We start from the raw sequence: 24,623 nt of genomic DNA, 5'->3' as shown, positions 1-24,623 counted from the left end.
AGCTTGAACATCAGGAAGTTCACGGTTCACGTATTGCTAAAGCCTGGCTTGGAGAATTTTAAGCATTACTTTACTACTGTGTGAGATGAGTCCAATTGTGTGGTAGTTTGAGCATTCTTTGGCATTGCCTTTCTTTGGGATTGGAATGAAAACTGACTTTTCCAGTCCTGTGGCCACTGCTGAGTTTTCCAAATTTGCTGGCATATTGAGTGCAGCACTTTCACAGTGTCATCTTTCAGGATTTGAAATAGTTTAACTGGAATTCCATCACCTCCACTAGCTTTGTTCGTAGTGATGCTTCCTAAGGCCCACTTGACTTCACATTCCAGGATGTCTGGCTCTAGGTGAGTGATCACACCATCGTGATTATCTGGGTCATGAAGATTTTGTTTGTACAGTTCTTCTGTGTATTCTTGCCACCTCTTCTTAATATCTTCTGCTTCTGTTAGGTCCAGACCATTTCTGTCCTTTATTGAGCCCATCTTTGCATAAAATATTCCTTTGCTATCTCTAATTTTCTTGAAGAGAGCTCTAGTCTTTCCCATTCTATTGTTTCCCTCTATTTCTTTGCATTGATTGCTGAGGAAGGCTTTCTTATCTATCCTTGCTCTTCTATGGAACTCTGCATTCAAATGGGTATATCTTTCCTTTTCCCCTTTGCTTTTTGCTTCCCCTCTTTTCACAGCTATTTGTAAGGCCTCCTCAGATAGCCATTTTTCTTTCCATTTCTTTTTCTTGGGGATGGTCTTGATCCCTGTCTCCTATACAAGCTCATGAACCTCCGTCCATAGTTCATCAGGCACTTTGTCTATCAGATCTAGTCCCTTAAATCTATTTCTCACTTCCACTGTAAGGGATTTGATTTAGGTCATACCTGACTGGTCTAGAGGTTTTCTCTACTTCAATTTCAGTCTGAATTTGGCAATAAGGAATTCATCATCTGAGCCACAGTCAGCTCCCAGTCTTGTTTTTGCTGACTGTATAGAGCTTCTCCATCTTTGGCTGCAAAGAATATAATCAATCTGATTTCATTGTCAACCATCTGATGATGTCCATGTGTAGAGTCTTCTCTTGTGTTGTTGGAAAAGGGTGTTTGCTATGACCAGTGTGTTCTCTTGGCAGAACTCTATTAGCCTTTGCCCTGCTTCATTCTGTACTCCAAGGCCAAATTTACCTGTTACTCCAGGTGTTTCTTGACTTCCTACTTTTGCATTCCAGTCCCCTATAATGAAAAGGACATCTTTTTTTGGGTGTTAGTTCTAGAAGGTCTTGTAGGTCTTCATAGAACTGTTAAATTTCAGCTTCTTCAGCATTACTGGTTGGGGCACAGACTTGGATTACTGTGATATTGAATGGTTTGCCTTGGAAACGAACAGAGATCATTCTGTCGTTTTTGAGATTGCATCCAAGTACTGCATTTTGGACTCTTTTGTTGACTATGATGGCTACTCCATTTCTTCTAAGGGATTCCTGCCCACAGTAGTAGATATAATGGTCATCTGAGTTAAATTCACCCATTCCAGTCCATCTTAGTTTGCTGAGTCCTAGAATGTCGATGTTCACTCTTGCCATCTCCTGTTTGACCACTTTCAATTTGCCTTGATTCATGGACCTAACGTTCCAGGTTCCTATGAAATATTGCTCTTTACAGCATCGAACCTTGATTCTATCACCAGTCCCATCCACAACTGGGTGTTGTTTTTGCTTCGGCTCCATCCCTTCATTCTTTCTGGAGTTCTTTCTCCACTGCTCTCCAGTAGCATATTGGGCACCTAATGAGCTGGGGAGTTCCTCTTTCAGTGTTCTATCTTTCTGCCTTTTCATACTGTTCATGGGGTTCTCAAGACAAGAATACTGAATTGTTTTGCCATTCCCTTCTCCAGTGGACCACATTCTTCAGACCTCTCCACCATGACCCTCCCGTCTTTAGCAGCCCGACACGGCATGGCTTAGTTTCACTGAGTTAGACAAGCCTGTGGTCCTTGTGATCAGATTGGCTAGTTGTTTGTGATTGTGGTTTCAGTCTGTCTGCCCTCTGATGCCCTCTCTCAGTGCCTACCTCTTACTTGGTTTTCTCATACATTGGACGTGGGGTATCTCTTCACAGCTGGAATCATAAAGGGTATATAGTTTATTGAGACTGGCTTCTTCCACTCAACATGAATGCCTTTGAGGTTCATCCAAGTTATTGAAAATATCAACAGTATTCTTTTCTATTACTGCACAGTATATCATCCTACAGATGTTCAACAGTTATTCACACATTCAAAGACTGTTGGTTGTCTCCACTTTTTGGCATGAAAAATAGAACTGTAGTTAGGTGTACATACTTTGGTAGCACATTAGTTTGCATTCGTTGTTGTTGGTTAGTGAGTTGCTAAGTCGTGTCTGACTTTTTTGCAACCCCATAGACTGTAGCCAGCCAGGCTCCTCTGTCCATGGGATTTCCCAGGCAAGAATATCAGAGTGGGTTGCCTTTTCCTTCTCCAGGGGAGCTTCCCAACCCAGGGATTGAACTTGCTTCTTCTGCACTGGCAGATGGATTCTTTACCATTGAGTCACCTGGGAAGCTGAGGTTTGCATTTCTCTAGGCTAAATACCTAGGAATGGAATTGCTGGGCCATATGGTGGGAATCTGTTTAATTTGACAAGTCATACATCAACAGTTCCAATTTCTCCATACCTCTCCTCTCTAGCACTTGATATTGTCAACATGCAAATTTTTATTTTGGCCATTCTTATAAGGATATAGTGGTATCTCTGCACTTTTTACTTAATTTGTATTTTCCTAGCGGCTAATGATGTTCAACATCTTTTAATGTTTACTTGTTATCTGTTCATTTTCTTTGGTGAAGTGTCTGCTAAAGTGGTTTTCCCATCTTTTACTTCGGTTGCTTGTTTTCATACTGTTGAGTTTTGAGAGTTCTTCATATACTCTGGACACAAATCCTTTGTTATAGACATGATTTGCAAATATTTTTTTCTCAATTTGTATGTCGTCTTTTCATTCCTTTTTGGAGAGCAAAACTTTCTAATTTTGATGAAGCCCAATTTATTGAATTTTTTTTCTTTCATGGAGTGTACTTTTTATGTCATGTCTAAGAATTCTTTACCTAGCCGCAAGTCACACATGCACACACACACACACTCACACACAAAACTAGATTTTCTCTGTAAGACTTTTATAGTTTTGCATTTTATATTAGGTCTATAATAAGTTAATTTTTATACAGGGTGTGGGCCTTTTTTTTTTTTTTTTTTTTGGCATATTGGTATCCTGTTGTTCCAACACTATTTATCGAGACATGTCTTTGATGTGTTTTTTGTTTTTTTTTTTCTTTTTCTGAAATCACACATCTACATTACCGTAGCTTTACAGTAAGACTTAACATTAGGTAGTATAATTTCTTCAACTTTACTCCTCATTTTCAAAAGTGCTTTACTTACTCTAGTCCTTTTGCTTTTCCATGTAAGTTTTAGAATCACTTTGCCTTTATTTATTTTTAAAAATACAGTTTGGATTTTTGCTAGAATTGCAATAAATCTACAGATTTATTTTTGGAGAACTAATATCTCTGCTATGCTATCTTCTAATCCATTAACATGATATGTCTCTCCATTTACTGAAGTTTTATTTTATTCATTAGCATTTTGCAGTTTTTAGCAACCACATTTTGTACACATTTTGTTAGATTTATACCTAAGTATTTAATTGGGGGGCATTATTGTAAATGGTATTATCTCTTCAATTTCAATTTCCAATTGCCCATTGGTAGTACACACTAATTTGTGTGTATGAAACTGATATCCCACATCTTTGCTAAACTCACTTACTAGTTTTAGGAATTTTTTTGTGACTTACCTCATGTACACTTGAAAAGAATCTATATTCTGTCATCATTGGATAGAGATCCAATAAATTACACTTAGATCTAGTTGGCAGCTGCTGCTGCTCAGTTTTTTTATATCTGTGATGATTTTCTATCAGTTCAGTTCAATCGCTCAGTTGTGTCCGACTCTTTGCGACCCCATGGACTAGAGCACATCAGGCTTCCTTGTTCATTGCCCAACTCCCAGAGTTTACTCAAACTCATGTCCATTGAGTCAGTAATGCCATCCAGCCATCTCATCCTCCATCGTCCCCTTCTTCTCCTGCCTTCAATCTTGCCCAGCATCAGGGTCTTTTCCAATGAGTCAGCTCTTCACATCAGGTGGCCAAAGCATGGGAGTTTCAGCTTCAACATCAGTCCTTCCAGTGAACACCCAGGACTGATCTCCTTTAGGATGGACTGGTTGGATCTCCTTTCAGTCCAAGGGATTCTCAAGAGTCTTCTCCAACATCACAGTTCAAAAGCATCAATTCTTTGGTGCTCAGCTTTCTTTATAGTCCAAATGTCACATCCATTCATGACTACTGGAAAAATCATAGCTTTGACTAGACAGACTTTTGTTGGCAAAGTAATGTCTTTGCTTTTTAATATGCTGTCTAGGTTGGTCATAACTTTTCTTCCAAGGAGCAAGTATCTTTTAATTTCATGGTTGCAGTCACCATCTACAGTGATTTTGGAGCCCAAAAAAATAAAGTCAGACACTGTTTCCACTGTTTCCCCATCTATTTGCCATGAAGTGATGGGACCAGATGCCATGATCTTAGTTTTCTGAATATTGAGTTTGAAGCCAACTTTTTCACTATCCTCATTCACTTTCATCAAGAGGCTCTTTAGTTCTTCTTTGCTTTCTGCCATAACAGTGGTGTCATCTGCATATCTGAGGTTGATATTTCTCTCGACAATCTTGATTCCAGCTTGTGCTTCATCCAGCCCGCATTTCTCATGATGTACTCTGCATATAAGCTAAATAAGCACGGTGACAATATACAGCCTTGACGTACACCTTTCCTGATTTGAAATCAGTCAGTTGTTCCACATCCAGTTCTAACTGTTGCTTCTTGAACTGCATACAGATTTCTCAGGAGGCAGGTCAGGTGCTCTGGTATTCCCAGCTCTTTTAAGAATTTTCCAGTTTGTTGTGATCCACACAGTCAAAGGCTTTGGCATAGTCAATAAAGCACGCTGAGAAGACAGAGAAAAGTAGTGAGCGTCTACTCCACCCAGTGGGACCACAGCTCCTCCTATCAGAGCTGGTGGGTTGTGCATCTCTGCAAGCCCTGCTGCTGGTCCATTCCATTGCTGCTGCCAAGCTCAGCAATGTGTATGTATTGGAATTTCCTTGGTCAGCTGGGACACAGTGAACCACAACTAGCCTAGAGTCATAGGATGCTTATGAAGATAACTCTCACATCCCTCAATTTGGGTTTAATACTCTGAGTAACCAGAGACTTGGGAAGTTAAATGATTGGCACAGCAATTAGCACTCACAATGCGCAAATGTACCTTTGTCTCAGCTGACTCACTAAGATCAATTGGCCCCCAGGGCAGTACTGATGCCTCGCCGATGGTGAAAAATTCAACACACTTTGTTTAGCTGAATTCTATGAAGGTGTTACATGCTGCTGTTCTCTTTAAGCATGCATTAATTTTGTGAGGTAAAGTTTATAATTGTCATTGAAGTTATGGCTTTTCTGAGTTGGTGGTGATTGACTGGAAGGAATACTATTGAGTCTCTCAACAGGAATGCTTTGCGCTATGTGCTCAGTCGTTCAGTCATGTCTGACTCTTTGCGACCCCAAGAACTGTGGCCTACCAGGCTCCTCTGTTCGTGGAATTTTCCAGGCAAGAATACTGGAATGGGTTGCCTTATTTTCTCCTCCAGGGGATCTTCCTGACCCAGGGATTGAACCTGTGTCTCTTACGTCTCCTGCATTGGCAGGGAGATTCTTTACCACTGTGCCACCTGGGAATGCAGTCTGGTGGATAGTATTGTTGGCATTGTTGAGCAGATACAGATGAATAGTCATTTATTCATTGAGGACAATCTTCCACATTTTCAAAGGACTTTCCTTCTACTGATATCTTCCTTGTCACCCTTCTGCAAGCTAGAGTAGTTGTCCTCATTTCAGAAGCCAGAAAACACAAATGTTCCCGGAAATGTGTATTATCTGTGAGGGAATGGGCTAATAAGATGCTGAATCTCCAAGGAGGTTAGAACTGGGGAACTTGGATGAATCTCTAGTCCAAAGATAGAAGACAGTTTTTCTCTATTTATTGAGACATAACTTAAGTGTAATAAAATCCACCTGTTTTAGGTGTACAGTTTGATAAGTTTCATTGTATACAGCTGTGTCACCATGATGAGAAACAAGATATAAAACATTTCCACAACCCAAAAATGTTACCAGGCCACCCACCCCATCTGCTTCTGTCCCTCTGTGTCTGCAGGGCTCTCACCATAGGCCTCTGCAGAGTCCACTTCCCACACCATGGGTACTCCTACCCACTCATCCTGCATGTCCCGGGCCTTAGGAATCACCTTGAGGCCCTCAGGCCAGGCCAGGTGACCTCAGGGTGCCCTTTACTGGTCCCACAGACTGACCCTCAATGCCTGAAGCACTGCCACAGGGACCACTGCCACTTCCTGGCCAGACCTTCAGGATAAAGATAACTTGGAGGTGGGGGGCATTTATTCAATTCAACAAATATTTATTGAGCACCAGTACACACTTTAATATATTTAAATAAAACATAGGATAATCTCATTTCCTAAAAGCTCTGGGAGCTTTCTGCAAAGTCAGTTGGATTTCTGCTCTTTTGCCAGGAAATCGTGAGATCACTAAGCATTTCCAGGAGATAAGAAAGTCACTCTCCTCCTTCTTAGGGGACAGTTGAGGGCAGGGGATGGGGCTTGGGCCCTGAGTATGACAGCTGCCCCCTTAACCAGCTATATTACATTGATAAGGTCAGATTGCTACTCAGCTTCCTTACCTGCAAAATAGTGTCTACCCTGAAAGACAGCTGTTGCTGAGACATACCTAGGCCCAGCCTTCACTACCTTAGCTTCCCTGGAGCCAGCTCTGGACACAGACATGACCAACACACAAGAGGACAGGATCAAAGACTGAGTTCTCACCTTCGCTTGCACATTAGAATCACAGGAGAAACTTTTAAAAATCCTGACACCCAGTACATTTTCAAGGCTGATGAAATTAGACTCCTTAAGGAGGAATCCCTGGCATCCATTTTTTGTAAAGCTCCCCAAGTGACTCCAGGTTCGGTGAAGGTCAACAGACACTGATTCAGAAAGAAAAGAGAAGTATGATTATTTCATGTTTATAAAAAGAAAGTTGGGGGGAGGTTGTGATGATTACTTATTGCTAATTATTTTCCTATATCCTGTACAATTTGAGGTTTTAGAATTACAAAAGGCTATGTATATTGAGATCAGAACTCATAAACTGCAAAACACTTTTACATTTATGATCAAATTTAATCTTCAGAGAAATTTTAAAGATGAGGAGACTGAGACCTGGAGAATTATTGGCTGACAGAAGGTGCATCAAGTTGATAGGTCTGGAGTAAATGTCTGGTTTCAAACCTGTCTCGCTTCCATCCTGCCCTAGTGTCCTTGCCCATCCCTCTGGGAGAGCTGTGATCCAGAACTTCATGCTGATTCTAGACCGAGTATCCACATGCCCCTTCAAGGGTTCCCTTGGATGTTAGTGCCCAAACAACTCAAACTCTGTCCAACATTGCTCAGGGCTGCTCTGCACAACGCTCTTTCTCTGGTTGCCTGTCTTTGCACAAGCATGGCCTGGGCAGCTCCACTGACACACCTCACTTTGGTTCACCACGTGGAGTTGACCTCTTCAGAATGCCTCCAGTACCCCTGCCTCTGCCTCCTCGGACATTTCCAGTTGCCCATTAACTCCTTTCCCTGCACCCACTCTCACCCCTCAGCCCCTGTTTTGACCTGTCTGCTGGACCCACCAAGGTCTGGGAGTTGGGCAGTGGTCTCTTCATGTAAAAAGTGAGCATTATTGAGTATCTGATATGTATGATTCCACACACAAGTGTGCATATATACACACGTGCGTGTACACACATGCATGTGCACACTGAGCTGCTTGCTCTGTTGTGTCAGATGTTGGGACTATTTTCTGTGACAAATCTCTTTAGTAAAGAGCCTGAAAATGTTCCGAGGTGTGCAGCCTGCCTTCTGCCTGTTACAGCCATGAGACCTCGAGCAAATTTAATCACTTCTCAAATGTCTCGCCTAGAATATGAGGAAGGGGATATTGACTCATGGAGATATGATAACTAAGGGGACCAATAGTATAAAATGCCAATAACATAAATAGCATAAAATACTTCCTTCTGATAAAAAGCTGAGAAGTCATTCATTTGTGAGGGGGAAGGAAGGACAGAGGTATTTGTCAGATGCTGGAGAAGGGATAGGCTACCCACTCCAGTAGTCTTGGGCTTCCCTTGTGGCTCAGCTGGTATAGAATCCTCCTGAAATGTGGGAGACCTGGGTTTGATCCCTGGGTTGGGAAGATCCCCTGGAGAAGGGAAAGGCTACGTACTCCAGTATTCTGGCCTGGATAATTCCATGGACTATATATAGTCTCTGGGGTCGCAAAGAGTCAGACTGAGCAACTTTCACTTCACTTGTGACATGCTTCAGCGGGGAGCTTCTGCAGTCACATCCCTGGATCTCATCAATAAACCAGTGTGTCCCTATCACGAGGTTTTGTGCCAGATTGGGGTCTCCCTCAGGAGTTAAACAGCAGGATCTGTACCTTCCAGAGTACAAGGGAGCATGTTCTGTGGGGGTTCAGTCGATATTTTCTTTTCCAGGGGATGAACAATCAGTACGTCCGCCGGGAGGTCTTCTGCCGGAACACCTGTCACGAGCTCAAACGCTTCTGGGAAAGGGAAATTGGCAAACAGACTTACTATCGAGAATCAGAAGAACATCGCCTGGGAAGAAGTGCACTGAGAAAGTACGTGCCTTATCTACTTGTTTATTATTAATTTTTAAAAATAAACTGAATTTTAGGGTGGTTTTAGGTTCACAGCAAAACTCCATCACACAGCCTCTCCCACCAGCAACATGCCCCACCAGAAGGTACTCTGTTACAATTCATGAACCTACATGGACACATCATAATGACCTTTGCTTCTGTGTGTTTTGAAAGCAAAATTTATTTTCCCAGAAAAATGCCAATCCTAGAGGATGCAATTATTTTAATTTTTGCATGTAGTCCTGCCACCATTTATGGTTATGGGCAGTAATTTAAGAAATTCTTCCAAGTTAACAAGTGTACACAGCTCTCATCTTTATAACCAGAAAAATCTCTCCTCTCTGTCAGCATTTCTAGTGTGTGAGGGTTACACTAAATTTGTGGAGCATGTCAACAGATGTATCCATGAAGAACAATCAAACAAAGGAGACAGTGATCAGCTAATGGCCGGTGCTCATTTGGATAATGACACAGGATGTCCTGCGTGGTTCTGGGAGGCTCTTGGCCCTCTGGTATGCAACCCTGTTCTAGCCAAAGAAGTCGAGTGGAGAGCAGTGACTCATGCGAGCAGACCTAGGTTGCTGTCTCTGGAAACAGTGGCCCTTCACCACCCTCACACATACAGCCTCTCGATGACTGCAGGGAGTCACCTACAGGCCACAGGAAAGGACAGGCCAGCTTGTCTGTTCCCTCAGAGGGAACAGTTCAGTTGCTGTCTGTTCACCAAGACCACAGCTAGTGAGTAGCCAGGGGCTGTGGGGCATGTGTATGCTAGCCATTTTATCTCCTCTATTGGCTTTTTAGCTATATCTCTGTGTGTTATTCTAGCGGTTGCTTTAGGATTTATATACTTATCACAGTCTACCTTCAAGTGATACATCATTTCCTGTAGAGGGTAAGAACCTTGCAATCATATGAATACAATTTTATCTCATCTCTGGTTTTTGAAAGATAGCTTTGCTGGGTAAACAATTCTAGATTGGCAGGGCTTTTCCCTCCTCTTAAACTTTAAAGATATTGCACTTTCAAAGGAAATTTTAGAAATTAAGACTAAAATAGTATTCAAATAGCAAGAAAGAAAGAAAGTGAAGTCGTTCAGTCATGTCCAACTCTTTGTGACCCCATGGACTGTAGCCTACCAGACTCCTCTGTCCATGGGATTTTCCAGGCAAAAGTACTGGAGTGGTTTGCCATTTCCTTCTCCAGGGTATCTTCCCAACCCAGGGATCGAACCCAGGTCTCCCACATTGTAGGCAGATGCTTTACCATCCAAGCCACCAGGGCTCAAATAGAAATGAGATTTCAAATATGTATATATTTAAATTTGCAAGTCCTCTGCATACCTTTTAAAGCCCAAACACACAAAAGCACACACAAGCATACTTAAAACACCTTCAGAATAAAAGGGAAAAGAGCTTCCCTGAACCAAAAGTCATGGAGAGGAATGCTCCATTTGTATATTTTGTTTCTATTTTCAGGCTCAGGGAAGAATGGAAGCAGAAAGTGGAAACAAAGCTGAGACTACGCAACAATCCAGATGAGACAGAAAAGCAGGCTAATGTTGGCCAAGAGCTGCATTGACACAAGAGGATACAAAGCACTGAGGTTATTCTGCCAGGAGAAGCCAGTGCAAATCCCTTAGTCCCTTTGCTACACCATACATATCCCATACTATTGTTTCCCCCACCTGTGAGGGGTTTACTGTGGATCCTTCCCCAGGGCTGAGTGGGAATTATTAGCCAAGACAGTCCTCTCTTCATGGGAGCCAGAATATTATTCCCAGTACCCCTAAAGATGGAATTATCTAACATCAAAGCTCTATGTAGCTTACTTTATTTCCATATTATCTTCTAATTTTGAAATCCCAATATTGAAATTCTAAGCACACGAGGTGGGGGGTGATGATTTTTACAGTCATACTGGGTTGACCAAGAAGTTCACTCAGGCGTTTTGATAACATCTTATGGAAAAACTCAAATGAACTTTTGGCCAACCCAAGACTTTAAACATTTGCACAGTACTGTTGCTCTACATCTCTCCTAAGAAACAGATCATGTAATCCTTTCTCTTGTTTTCTTTTAATAAGAGAAATGCACCTATCTGCAGCAATAAAAATGTTGTAAATAGTCATTAGTACAAGGTTCATAAATTAATTGATCTAATACTATGTTTTCTTCACATGAATTTAATTGGCTTATTCAAAAACACGTTCACATAGAACCACTCAATAAGATTAGGATAATTTTAATATAACGTGGTTGCCATGCCATTGCTGGCATGGGTGCTCCTTGTTTTGGCCATTCAGGCATGCAGGATCTTAGTTCTCCTGACTAGGATCAAACCCACGCCCCCGACAAGTGAGAAGTCTTAATCACTGGACCACTAGGGAAGTCCTATGTGCTCTTCATTTTCTTGCTTTAAATCTCCACATGCTGGCAGCTAAGGTGTATCTTGCCACCCCAACAAAGTGTCTGTCACATAGATTCTGGACTTTGAAATATCATTGTCACTGCCCCGCTATCTCTCAGATCCCCTTACAGGGTTGCTGCTTCTTAAAGTGAAAATTATAACTAGGGCTGGTGCACTTCCCAAACAGGGCAAAGGAGCAGAGAGAGAGATGTATGTTGTAACGTACTTGATGGTTGTAGGTAGCTAGCACCTGCAAAGTCTTACATATTCAAGCAGCAGTGCTACCAGGAGACACAGAGAACAAGGCAAGGCAATTCAGAACAGAGAAAGTGAGGTGTTGCAGTCCTCTAAAGGCCCTGATATACCACAAAGTGCTTCCATTAACATCCCCAGAGGGCCCAGATGGGAATCACCATCTCACTGGGAAGCAAGAAGAGTTAGGGGAGCACTTCCTCAGATTCACTTATATGATCCAGGAATCAGGGCTCAGAGCCCGTCTCCCTGTTATGGTCTCTCATTCAACTTGGGATTCAATTCAATGAATAAACCACGAATCTCAGTTGGGATCGTTGAGAGCATTCTGATGAAAGAGGAATTTTTGTTGGATATAAGAGGGAAAGTGAAAGTGTTAGTCACTTAGTCATGTCTCTTTGTAACTCCATGGACTATAGCCCGCCAGGCTCCTCTGTACATGGAATTCTCCAAGCAATAATACTGGAGTGGGTACCATTCCCTTCTCCAGGGGATCTTCCTGACCCAGGGGTTGAACCTGGGTCTACTGCCTTGCAGGTACATTCTTTATTGTCTGAGCCACCAGGGAAGCCCCTAAGAGGGAAATAGAAGGTAAAAAGAAGGAGAAGAAAAGACAGAACTTGCAGGCTCTTTCTGAGAGGCTCTTAGAAGCAAAGGTCTACCATCACAAACTGCAAAGTGCTGCTGCTGGAATGTAAATGCAATCAAGTGAGGCAGAAAATGCAGGTGAAAATTTGTTGTGGATTTTCTGACTCATCATATGCCCAGCACTGTGCTATAAATACAGCAGAAAAAAAAAACAAAACAAAACAGAAGTGATGGCTCTGGAGGCTACAAGTCTAGGGAAGAAGATAGCAGAAAAGCCAAGGTAATAAGTGTGAAAAACTAAATAACACTGGGAGCCACAGCAGCAAAGGTGCCCACCTGATATGGGGACCTATTCTGGCTGAAAGAAGGCTTCTTAAGAACAGACTAGTTAAGCCCAGCTGAGCATGATCCAGTGAAGGCGAAATTCAGGACTCAGGTCTTGGGTGTCTTGAGGGAATACATTTAGCTAAGCTAGAATGGAAGTGAGGAGAAAATGTAGCAAGAGCTGAATCTGAAGAAATCAGCATTCAGGGCCTTGCTGGCTGAGCATCTGAGCTTTTCCCAAGGGCCAGCCACTGAAGGGTGCCACTGAAGGGTGTTGGCCAGGGGAGTGCCACAATGGACATGGTTCAGGAGGATTACTTTGGACAGAAAGATGGCAGGACAAAGCTGGGAAGGAAATCCAAGAGCTTCTGCAGATGCCTTTCAAGAGGCAAGAAAGACCACACGAAGTCCTCAGTGCCCTGGCAGCAGTGACTGCAGGGAAAGAGATGGGGAGAGAAGCTTGAGTGCCTTTTCTCACAGTACTAGAGGCTTGAAGTCCAAGATCAAAGTGGCAGCATGGTTAGTTTCTGATGACAGCTCTTTGCTCTCTTATAGATGGCCACTTCTCACCGTGTCCTCACATGGCATAAGGAGAGAGAAAGGGAGAGAGAGAGGGTGAGAGAGGGAGGGAGAGAATAAGCTCTCAGGTGTCTCTTCTTATTGTTTAGTAGCTAAGTCGTGTCCGACTCTGTGACTCCGTGGACTGTGGCCTGCCAGGTTCATCTGTCCATGGGATTTCCCAGGCAAGAATACTGGATTGGGTTGCCATTTGCTTCTCCAGGAGATCTTCCCAAGGATCGAACCTGTGTCTCCTGCATTGGCAGGCAGGTTCTTTATCACCGAGCCACCAGGAAAGCCCAGTGTCTCTTCTTACAAGGACACTAATCCCACCATGAGGGCCCCACCTGCATGACCTTATCTAAACCTAATAACCCCCCAAAGGCCTCATTTCTAAATACCTGTCTTTATGAAGGGTTAGGGCTTCAGGATATGAATTTGGGAAGGAGTAGGATTTCGGGGATGGGGAGGACACTGCAGTCCATAGCAGAGTGGGATGCTTTCAATCTGTGTATGAAGTCCTGGACACAGCACATTTATCAAACTGATCAGGATCAAACAGCAAAAACTTTGATAACTGAACTACAGCATGGAATGGCATAGCTTTCAAACTGACCTCTGGGTAGCACACAAGCAACGACCACAAAAGCACTGCAAAGGCTTTGAAAAGTAATTGATATTTAAAACACAGCCCACAAAAGTGGGCCAGGACATGCATTCTTAACATAAATAGATTGACTGCCTATTAAAATAGTTATATGAAAAACAGAGTCTCCTAACCTTGTACTCAAAATGTCCAGGATACAGTCCAAAATTACTCATACCAAGAGCCAAGAAAATCTCAACTCAAATGGGAAAAGATAATCAACAGACACTTAGTACTGAGATGACATAGAGGTTGAAATTATCTGACAAGGATTTTTAAATGGTTACATAAACACTTCAACAAGCAATTACAAGAACTCTTTAGGCAAATGGAAAAAGTAAAAAACTATCAGCAAAGAAACAATAGATATGTAGAAGAACCAAATGGAACTTTTAGAAATGAAAGCTTTCACAACCAAGGCAAACAAACAACAAAAATAACACTGGATGAGCTCAAGCGTAGAAAGGAAAATATAGAGAAAAGGATCAGTGAAGTTTCAGATAGTTGATAAAATTATTTAATTTGAATAAGAAAGAGAAAACAGTTTTATTTTTATTTTTATTTTTTGGCAGTGCCACATGGCTTGTGGGATCTTCGTTCCTCAACCAGGGATTGAATCCACTCCCCCTGCCTTAACCATTGGATTACCCGGGAAGTCCTGAATATAGTTTTCTCAAAAAAAAAAAAAAAAAAAGTAGCAGAGTATCAGGACCTATGGGACAATAGCAAAAGATATAAAATTTGTATCACTGGAGTCCCAAGAGGAGAGGATGCCCACTTTCACCACTTCTATTCAACATACTACTAGACATCTAGTGAGAGCAACTAGCCAAGAAAAAGAAAATAAAAGGTTTATCTTTGTTCTTATATGACATGATCTTATATCAGGATAACCCTAAATATTACACACAAATACAAAATAAACTGTCAGAACTAATAATAAGTGAATTCAGAAAAGCTGAAGAATATAAAATATACTCAAAAATCAGTGATATTTCTAATACACCAAAAATGAACTATGTGAAAAAGATTACGAAAACAGTTCTACTTGTAATAGCATCAAAAAGAATAATATACTTAGGAATTAAATTAACTAAAGAGGCAAAAAGTTCTGTACACTTAAAAGTACAAAATATTGCTGAAAGAAATTTAAAAGATACAAACAAATGAAAAGACATCTCATGTTTATGGACTGGAAAAATTAATATAGTTAAGATATCAGTATTATCCAAAGCAATCTATAGATTCAATGCAATCTCATCAAAATCTCAAAGGTGATTTCTACAGTAATAGGAAAAATCTGCCGTAAAATTCAAAATTCAACGAACTCCAAATAACCAAAAACAATCTTGAAAAAGAAGAAAGTTGGAGGTCTCATAGTTGCTGATTTCAAAACTTTCTACAAAGCTAAAGTAATCAAAACAATGTGGTACTGGCATAAAGACAGACACATAGGCCAATGAATTAACATAGAGAGCCAAAAAATAAACTCTTGCATATGTGGTCGGATGATTTTCAACAAGGGTGGCAAAACCATTCAATAGGGAAAGGATAATCATTTCAGCAAATGGTGCTGGGAAAACTGAATATTGACATGGAAAAGAATGAAGTTGGACACTTATTATACCATTTACAAAAATAAACTCAGAATGGATCAAAGACCTAAATATAAGGGCCAAAACTATAAAACTCTTAGAAGAAAACATGGGGGTAACTTTATGACATTGAATTTGACAATAATTTCTTAATTTGACTTGGATATGATGACAAAAGAAAAAACAGATCAGTTGGACTACATCAACATTAAAAACTTCTGTACATAAAAGGACACAATCAATAGAGTGAAAAGGCAACCCATGGAATGGGTGAAAATATATACAAATCATGTATCTGACAAGGGTTTCACAGCCAGAACATATGAAGAACTAGAACTCAACAACAAAACACAAACTACCTAATTCAAAAATGGGTAATGTAGTCGAGTAGCTATATTTAAGTGGAAATTCAACAGAAATCTCTGAAGAAAATATGCAAGTGGCCAATGAGCCCATGAAAATATGCTCAACATCCTTAAATCACTAGGGAGACGCAAATCAAAATTACAATAAGATACTACCTCACACCTATCCAAAAAACAGAAAATTAGTATTGGGGAGGATGTGGAGAAATTGAAATCCTGTCTGTTAGTGGGAATGTAAAAATAGTACAATTGTGAAAAACAGTATATCAGTTCCTCAAAAAATTAAATGAAGAATTATCACATGGGCCAGCAATTCTGCTGCATATATACTCAAAAGAATTGAAAGCAGGATCTTAAGGTGGTGTTTATACGCTTATGTCCAGAGCAGCATTATCCACAGTAGCCAAAATGTAGAAGCAACCCAAGTATCCATCAAGGAACAAATGGATAAGCAAAATATGGCATAGCCATATAATGGAACACTATGGAGCTTTAAACAGGAAGGAAGGTCTGACACATGGTACAACATGGATAAACCCTGAGGACACTGGGCTAAGTGGAACAAGCTAGTCATGAAGGAACAAATACTGTATTCCACCAGGCTTGCATGGAATGGGGAAGGAGCAGTTTCCTCAAATAAAAAGTGGAAAGTGTAATAAGCAGAAAATAATCTGTCCCCATAGATCCAAGGGGACCATGACCAAATGGCCAACACCCACAGGACCTCAATAGATCTGTGGTCACATTCCCACCCTTAGCTGTTCTGAGCAGCATCTGCTCAGAGCTAAACTCAGAGATGTTCCTTTCTGGCTTTCCTTTCCAAATCTGTGGTTCCCACAGCAGCCAGGCTTATACCGCAGAGTTCTGTCCTGACTTGGGTTCAGAAAAGAGCATGGTGCAGACCCAGCAGACATTTCCCCAGGGTGAGGTGGGGTGGATCAAGGAAGAATCCATTTCCTTCTGAGCATCTGAATGAATACCATGGAAATCTGAGAGCTCCAGGGGCCACCATGGCCTCAGACTGTAAAGCGGAGAAGTCTAGCTGCTTGGAAATAAGAGGGAAGCAGATGCCTGGAGAAAAACAAAGGGGTAAAAAAAGTGTCCTCCAGGGTTCTCGGCGGCCTTCCATTCCCAGTTCTCATCCTTCCCAGGGTCTGACTGCTTACCTAACTTGGGCTCCATGAGGTACTGACGCATCCGTATAATAAATTCCCTTTTCAAAACACATTTCCCTTATTCACAAAGTTACAAACAATATGAATTAAAGGAGATTTCAGGAGTTCCCTGGTGGTCCAGTGGTTAAGAATCCACCTGCCAATGCAGGGGACACAGTTTCTATCCCCAGTCTGGGAGGATCCCACATGCCGCGGAGCAACTAATCCTTTGTGCCACAACTACTGGGCCTGTTCTAGAGCCCGTGTTCCGCAACAAGGGAAGCCACCGCAAGGAGAAGCCTGAGCACCACAACAAAGAGTAGCCGCCATTCGCCAGAACTAGAGAAAGCCCAAGCCCAGCAGCGAAAACCCAAGTGCGGTCAAAAATGTATATAAATATATATATATTTAAAGGAGATTTCAGAGTCTGGATCAGGGAGTGGGGCTGTCCTGCAGAGATCTGGCCTCCCACATCAGCCGTGAAGTCTGCTGGGACCTGAGGCCCCAGATGCGCACAGTGGTCTAGAATGCCAAGTTATACTTCTATAAGGGAAAGAGTCAGTCTCAGAAGTTTGGTGCTAGGTTGCTTACTGGGAGAACACCCAGAGTCCACTCAACTCATGGACTAAATTCTGCAAACAAACCTCTCCCAGTTCTATCTCAAGGGCAGCCTAAATACTGTGGGTTCTCCAGAGCAGTCCCGATTTCAAATGTGTTGCCAATATCTGCTTCTGTGTCACCATTTTTGGTGAAGAAATGTGGTCACCATAAATATACTCCAACGAGATTCCAAGGATTTTTCAAAGACATCTCTCGTAGATTCTCTTGGCTCAGCAAGTAAGTACTATGCATGCACTGGATAAAGGAATTAGTGATCAGAAGTTACCGGACAGGGCAGCATGTATTCCACAGGGCCCAGGGAGCTGGTGCTGTTTGTTCTGAAGCCACAAAGCACCTGATCATTCGTGTTGGGCTAACTTTCTGTATAATATATTAAACGCACAGAAAGAGAATTCTACTGTATATAATTCTAGCTAGATGACCTTATCTATGAGCTTCAGTTTCCTCATCTTTATAATAATACAATTAAAAATTACTTTCTTCTTAAGTAAACTACAGTGCCTGACATATCGTTAAGTTATGGTAGGCAAATAGATGGTGCAAATGGAGGTGTAAAGCAACTGAATAGACTGCTAAACTTCTAAGAATGGTAATTTCTAGAGTTATAAATAGGCTTCAAGTGAGTGCTGTTAAAGGCTGTTCCCACATTTAAATGCTCAAGATCAAAGTGTTCTTTCTTCTAAGATTTTCCCGGAAAGTTTCTCCTCTCCCACTCCCATATTCCACCACCCCCAATCGCATTATCTCCATAAATCGTGCCCCAGTCACCCTGGCTCTTCTCTCTCTCTTAAGCCTTCCATCTAAACTACTCACAAATCCTGCCAGTTCTACCTTCAAAATTCACAAGGTTCCTAAGTTCATAACGTTTAGAATGAGACCACTACACCCTAGTTCAAAGGTGACAGTAACTTTAACACAATTAAAAGTTATCATCTTTATACTGCCTAATTTATAAGAGAAGGTCAGAGCCACCCACTCCCCCCAAGGACACCTTCTTTGGGAAGTGCTGCCCCCTTTCCATGAGTGATGATGGTTCACTTAGGATGGGTGCAAGGGAGTTGGGTTGGTGAGCTGTAGGTCCCTCAGGAAGCTTGATGGAAGTGGTACTTTTTAAATAGAGTGTGAAACAGAGAAAAAGAATTCTATTTCCAGGCCACTGCTCAGATATTCAGGAGCACTAACTCCTCAGGACACTTTTTAGATATCTGTAAAAGTGGGTATCTTAGGACCTTCTGTTTCAGTGTCTACCTGGTCTCCTAAACGGGGCATAGAGACTCGGCAGAAGTCTTGGCTAGTTCCATGCTGGTCTCCAGCACAAGGCTATGACCCATCAGAGAGAATGATGAATTCACAGTCAAGGGGGTGATGAATGGGAAGAAGAGGTCTTGGACTTGGAGATCCCATCTCTAGGGGGATAGGTTTTATGGGTGTGCTGGCAGGTGGAACAGTCTGTCACATCTCTGAGAATTAAAAAGGGATGCCTCTCTGGAAATACCCCAGCATTGCTGACTGGGTGGGGCCCTAACCTATTCCCAGGCTGAACATGTCCCAAAGAGATTTTTATTGATTGGTATGTTTTAGTTTAGTTTTTTGTGATGCATGTGAATACAAGTAGAATGAAATTCTTCTTTTAGGACTGATCATAAAATCAACTTGTCGTGTTCACCTATGTGGATGTGACTTATCATTTTTAAAGTTCCATTGGAATTCTCTTCTAGGAAAAAACATGTTTATGGAATCTTGTATAGTGCTTGAAAATAATACCTGTATGGCATAGGATTAGTTTGTTTGAGGTCAAGAAAGAGACTTAAGGGATGAATCAGGCCCTGAAGCTCAGCTCCCAGGCCATTCTGTCCCTTTGGCTTGTGTCCTCTCAGAGATCTGAACAGTCCTACATGTTGCTCTTTGGAAATGAGCAGACACTGCTTCCTTTTCTCTAATCTGTGGAAAGGTCACCAGGATAATGCATCTACCAGGTTGAAGACCAGCTCTGGGAGAACTTGAGAGACACAGTGGGAGAACACCAGGAAAGGAAGGTTCCAGCTACATGGTCTGGCTGTGGGGAAAGGGTAAGATAAGTTGGGGCCAAGAAGACCCAGGGCCCACCTCAGGGGGCTCTGAGGCTGAATGTGAAAGCGGAAACCTTGGCTCCCTTGGCATCCAGTACAGCCCTAGGGTCTGGAACAACACTTGTAATAGGTTATGAGACATACAACTTACCTGTTGGATGAATGAATGGAGGGGTCACACAAGCACATTGCTCTATGAGAAACTCCTCAACAACACCCCATTCACAGTAGAGTTGAGGAGGCTGAACGGTTGTCACCTCGGGCCTACTTCCTCCCCCTTTCAGCAGAGAACTCACTCAGCTTGTCTGAATTAGTTCACATAAAACAGGCTGATGTCAGTGGCTAAGCTTCAGAGGCTTCTCCTTTTTACAAGGGTACTTCCTGACCAGGAAGATTTCATTATTTCATAACTGTTCAATTGATTCCATTCAGCCTAAAAAATGAAGGGCATTACAGCAGCGTGGTGCTCCTAGAACTTTTTCAAATGGGTCCAGTCCAGTTTTGCCAGGCCTGGGCCCACCTCTGGATGTGCCCTGTGGCTTTTTGGCTGGTACTTTCTTCCTGTTAAAGATAATTGTATATATAAGCCCTGAGTGGCTTTAGTGATGGGTGGTCCCTGTTCCTTGTTCATGACAGCGGCCCAATTCAGATCCTTCTACCCCCAGAAGGCTCCCTTGGAGGACAGCTCTGGAGTCTAGTGAGGACTTGGGACAAGAAGAGGGAAGGGTAAAAAGAGGCAGAGAACAAACCAAAGGAAGTAAAATCCATGTACGAGAGATAGTACAGTTTTTTGGAAAGAATCCTGCAAAGCGTTTAGAAAAATTGATTCCTGCCTGATCTGATACATCTCACTGACAGGCCAACCATATGTATTTTGTTGGACTCATACAGCAGGTATATAGCTGACTGAACAAGACCTCAAGTTTCAGGATGAAACCCTCTGACAGAATTGATTCAACCTCATCCCCCAGGGTTCAGGACCCATCAGCCAAACAAATCCCATCAACCCTGATGATGTGTACTTTAGAAAGCCAAGGGGCTTTCTCCTTTAGCCTCTATGCTGACCTTTCCTCTTGGCCCAAGGCATTTATCCAGGTACACAGGGTGTATTAGGATTACGGGCTCCACTTTCTCCTGCAAGCAGGAAGCCTGCTGCTGCTAAGTCACTTCAGTCGTGTCTGACTCTAGGGAGGTTCTATCATCTGTAACACCCCAGCCCGCGAGCTGAGGCTGCCCTGAACACCTTCCAGAGCCGAGGTGGTGGCAGTGATCAAGGGGCATTGATCACTTCAGCTGAAATCAAGGACAAGTTTTCACATCACCTTTCCTAACTGGATGATTCCCATTGGATGGAAAAGTGCCCTCAGGGTCCACATACATAGTGAGTCTGAACAAACAATGGTAACCTTATTTTGAAGAGATCTCAACAATTGTCAGGGGCTTCCCAGGTGGCACGACTGGTAAAGGCCCTGCCAGCAATGCAAGAGGCTTAAGAGGCATGGGTTTGATCCCTGGGTCAGGAAGATCCCCTGGAGGAAGGCATGGCAACCCACTCCAGTATTCTTGCCTGGAGAATCCCATGGACAAGGGAGACTCGCTGACCAAAGTTCAGAGCATCACAACAAGTTGACACAACTGAAACAACTTAGCATGCACACACACTCAGCAGTTGTCAGGGCTACAAGGAGCCGCCGGTGGTTAAGCGCTCAAAGGTCTCTTATGACAACCCCAAGGTACTAGTCACCTGTGGCCCTGACACGATGGAGACAGGTGTCTGTATCCAACAGAGCCGTGAGCCATGAAACAGAACCGTGAGTCCTACCCTTCTCTGAGTTACCCCAGCATACTTGAAGAGACGTCTATGGCCTTTGATTTCTCGGGGGGAAATAAAATCTCTGGCCTCTGCCCCAAGAATCTTACTCCTTAAAGGAGCTGCACTGAGGACCTAGGGGGATGGGAGAATCAGTATCATGTCTCATTGATTTACTCCTGGTTTGCTGGTTTCCTATGGTGGCGATCTTGGTGTTTCACTGACATTATTTTTGTAGACTTTTAAATTCTATCCTGTGCTTTCTGATTGATTCTTGGATGAAAGACTCAAGTAACATACACTGATAGTCAAGTGCATAATTTATGCAAATTTTAGGTATATAATATGTAAGAGCCACAAAGAACCTGAAGCAGTGTAGGTAGACAAACATGAAATAAATTAACAAAATGAGCCAATTTTAGTATGTCAGATTATAATAGATAACACTAAAAACTGGAATAACTGTACGTGCTTTCCGCCCCCCCCCCTTTGGTCACACCACATGGCATGAGGGATCTTAGTTTCCCGACCAGGGATCGAACTTGCACCCCCTGCCCTGAAAGCACAGAGTCTTAACCACTGGACCTCTAGGGAAGTCTTCTGTGCCGACTTTAAAGGAATTTTGTGTTATTTTAACTTAGTGCTTAAATTTGGGGCTCTGGAATGAATTAACAATTTTCCACTAAAATTAAACTTAATTATGTTTTGTAACTTAGGAGAATTTTCCCCAGATGAGGCTTTTTTTCTTTCCTCTTCTGATCTTTATGTTATAAGCATTTTCAGATTTAACATATAATGAATATGCATATATATGTGATCAAAATTTAACAACTGCTGGCATTTTGCCATGTAAGCTTTACCTATAACTGTTCTGCAAATGTTTTTGAAAATACATTACAGATACACTGACATTTCACTCTTTAGGTTTCTCTGAAATTTCCTCTGAAAATATGACATTTTCCCACATAACTAGTATAAAACTATCACACCTAACAAAACCAATAGTCATTCCTTAAACTTATCTAATACTCAGTAAAAATCATATTTCTTGAGAATAAATTACTCAACCTACAGTTGGAGAAACATTGTAATCTGAGAGAGAACCTGAAGATATTATATTTATATATCTAAGACGCTATAATAGTTTCCCTGTGGAAGGAACCAAAATAGCTCCCTTACACAAGGGAAAAAAGTGACAGAAATTTTCATTTTGTTCAAAAAAGTTTTAGACAGCATCAACAGAAACTTGTAAATTTCATTGCTATTGTCTGAGTGTGCATCAAGGTGAACAGGATCTTCAAAGTTCCCAAAGGGGACTCCTTTCCTTGGGTATCAGTAGGAGTCCCTGAACTGGAGACACAGTACATCTTTTCTCTCCTCTTTAGATACACACCAATGTGTGAGGTACACTGATCATCAGTTCTCAAACTCTCAAGACCACTTCCTCCCAAGGAAAGTGACCTTCCTAGACTCTCAAGACCCACTAAGGATGACTCTGGACAGCATCACTCTATGCTATTCTGTTCTCACAGCTGTGCTCCTCAGGGTCTCTGTGAAGCACTGAGACACTCGATCATCAAGGCCAGCAACTGACTCTCAGCTACATCCCGCTTACCTTCCTCTTCCTGGGTTTCCTCTGTTCTTACTCTCCATCAGCCCTCCCAACACAGGCACCTGCATAGCTCAGCAAATGACATTTACATTTGTGTTTACTGTGGTTATTTCTATACTGTTAAGGCTAAAATCATGACTGTGCTTTTGGCTTTCAAGATAAAGGGAAAAGAATAAGACAGGAGCACTGACTCTGTCCCTCCCATCAAGCCTTGATCCAAGTCAGAATCTAGAATCAGGTTGGGACTCTCTCCTTTTTTCACTGAAATGAACACACACATCATCGCTGGATGCACTAAGGGCTCCGTCACTGCCTTCCACTGTGTCTTGGAATGCATGGGATCCTTGGCCCTGGGAAGCACTGCTGTGGATTCCCCAGTCAGGAACCTACCTGACACCTTCGGTGAAGTCAATTTCAAGCATGCTGGTGTCCTGCAGTGTCTGGGTCACCTCCTTGCCTATCACAGCACCATAGTGACCATGCAGACCTTTTTCTTCTTGGCCTCCAGTGCAGGACTACTAGGCTGCATCTTTGCCACCCAAGTGCTACATCAATATTCTGCTAAGTACTGATGAGAATACCTTGCAGGGTTTATTTTAGGGTCTATTTAAGGAGTAAAACAGGCCCTGGAGTCAATAAACATTTCAAAGATTGATCTTATGGTTTTCAAATAAGATGTCTGACAGGTAGCAGACACATGAAAAAATCACCATTTTTATAGAGATAGTGATTCCAAACCAAATTTATAATTTCACCTCTTTCTCAGTTAGCAGAGGGTTTTTCTCCTGTGTTCTCTAGTATACCAGGGGCACAGCTATGATCAGTCAACAGTTCTTGAAACTTCAAAGTTATCTTGGATATTCCACTTTTCAAAATTAAATCTATTATCCCTATTATCTATTTACAGGAACAAAAACTTCATTTTACCCTTCAGTTCTTAAATGAATTTTCTAGCCAAGACACTGATAGTTGGTACAATCTACCAGGTGGTCTACTATTAATATTTTAATTTGGTCCCAAAAACCTTTAGGCAGCATCAATAGAAGTTAATGCTCATCCCTAAATAAAATGGCTTTTCACACACTAATACGGGGACTTATTCCCCTATTTCTTCTTCTAATATATTTAGAGTTTTATTTTTACCTTTTAACTATTCAGTTAATCTGGTGTTTGTTTTTTGTGGTTTGTGAAGGAAGCTACACCATCCCTTTTCTTAAAGAGAGAGAACTGGAGGGTGTGTGGTTTGCTATCTGTACTGAGTGAGTCAGGTCTATTGAACAGAAGTGCCTAAAGTGAAAGACTGCAGAGATTTTGGGGCCCAAAGCCCCAACTTTGGGGAGGCCCTATATGATGACAGGCCAATTTATAAGCTGAAGATATCATAAGCAAGGAGGGAACAGAATTGTAGTTTCCTGGAAGCCTGGGAATCCTGTGGGATCTGGGCCACCCAGAGGTCAGTTACAGGACACACAAGATTAGAGAGACACAGAAGCACATCAGACGGAAGAAATTCCTGCAATTCAGAGCCAGTCAGCATAAGAGATAGAGATGGGACAGGTGGAGTCTGCCCTGAGCTCACACTGCCCACCATCTGGAGGGACAGGAACGTTCAGGATGTGAGGGAGTTGGAGGGAGTCTCTGCATTAGCCCAGGGTGGGAAGGATGAAACCTCAACAGTTACAGTAACAAAGACAATTTTA

The 24,623-nt window shown here is 42.1% G+C and overlaps 1 protein-coding gene across 1 annotated transcript; it reads left to right on the top strand.

Moving 5' to 3' along the window:
• Positions 1-8,756: 8,756 nt before the first annotated feature.
• On the top strand, positions 8,757-10,501 carry FAM240A (family with sequence similarity 240 member A). Its single transcript, XM_068983131.1, has 2 exons — positions 8,757-8,899; positions 10,399-10,501. Exons 1-2 carry the CDS (start codon positions 8,757-8,759, stop codon positions 10,499-10,501), a joined length of 246 nt encoding a protein of 81 aa, XP_068839232.1.
• Positions 10,502-24,623: the final 14,122 nt, after the last annotated feature.

Source organism: Capricornis sumatraensis, chromosome 10, assembly GCF_032405125.1.
Source record: "Capricornis sumatraensis isolate serow.1 chromosome 10, serow.2, whole genome shotgun sequence".
Lineage (NCBI taxonomy): Eukaryota > Metazoa > Chordata > Mammalia > Artiodactyla > Bovidae > Capricornis > Capricornis sumatraensis.
Note: the sequence above shows the minus strand (reverse complement) of the source record. Positions and strands in the feature narration are given on the sequence as shown.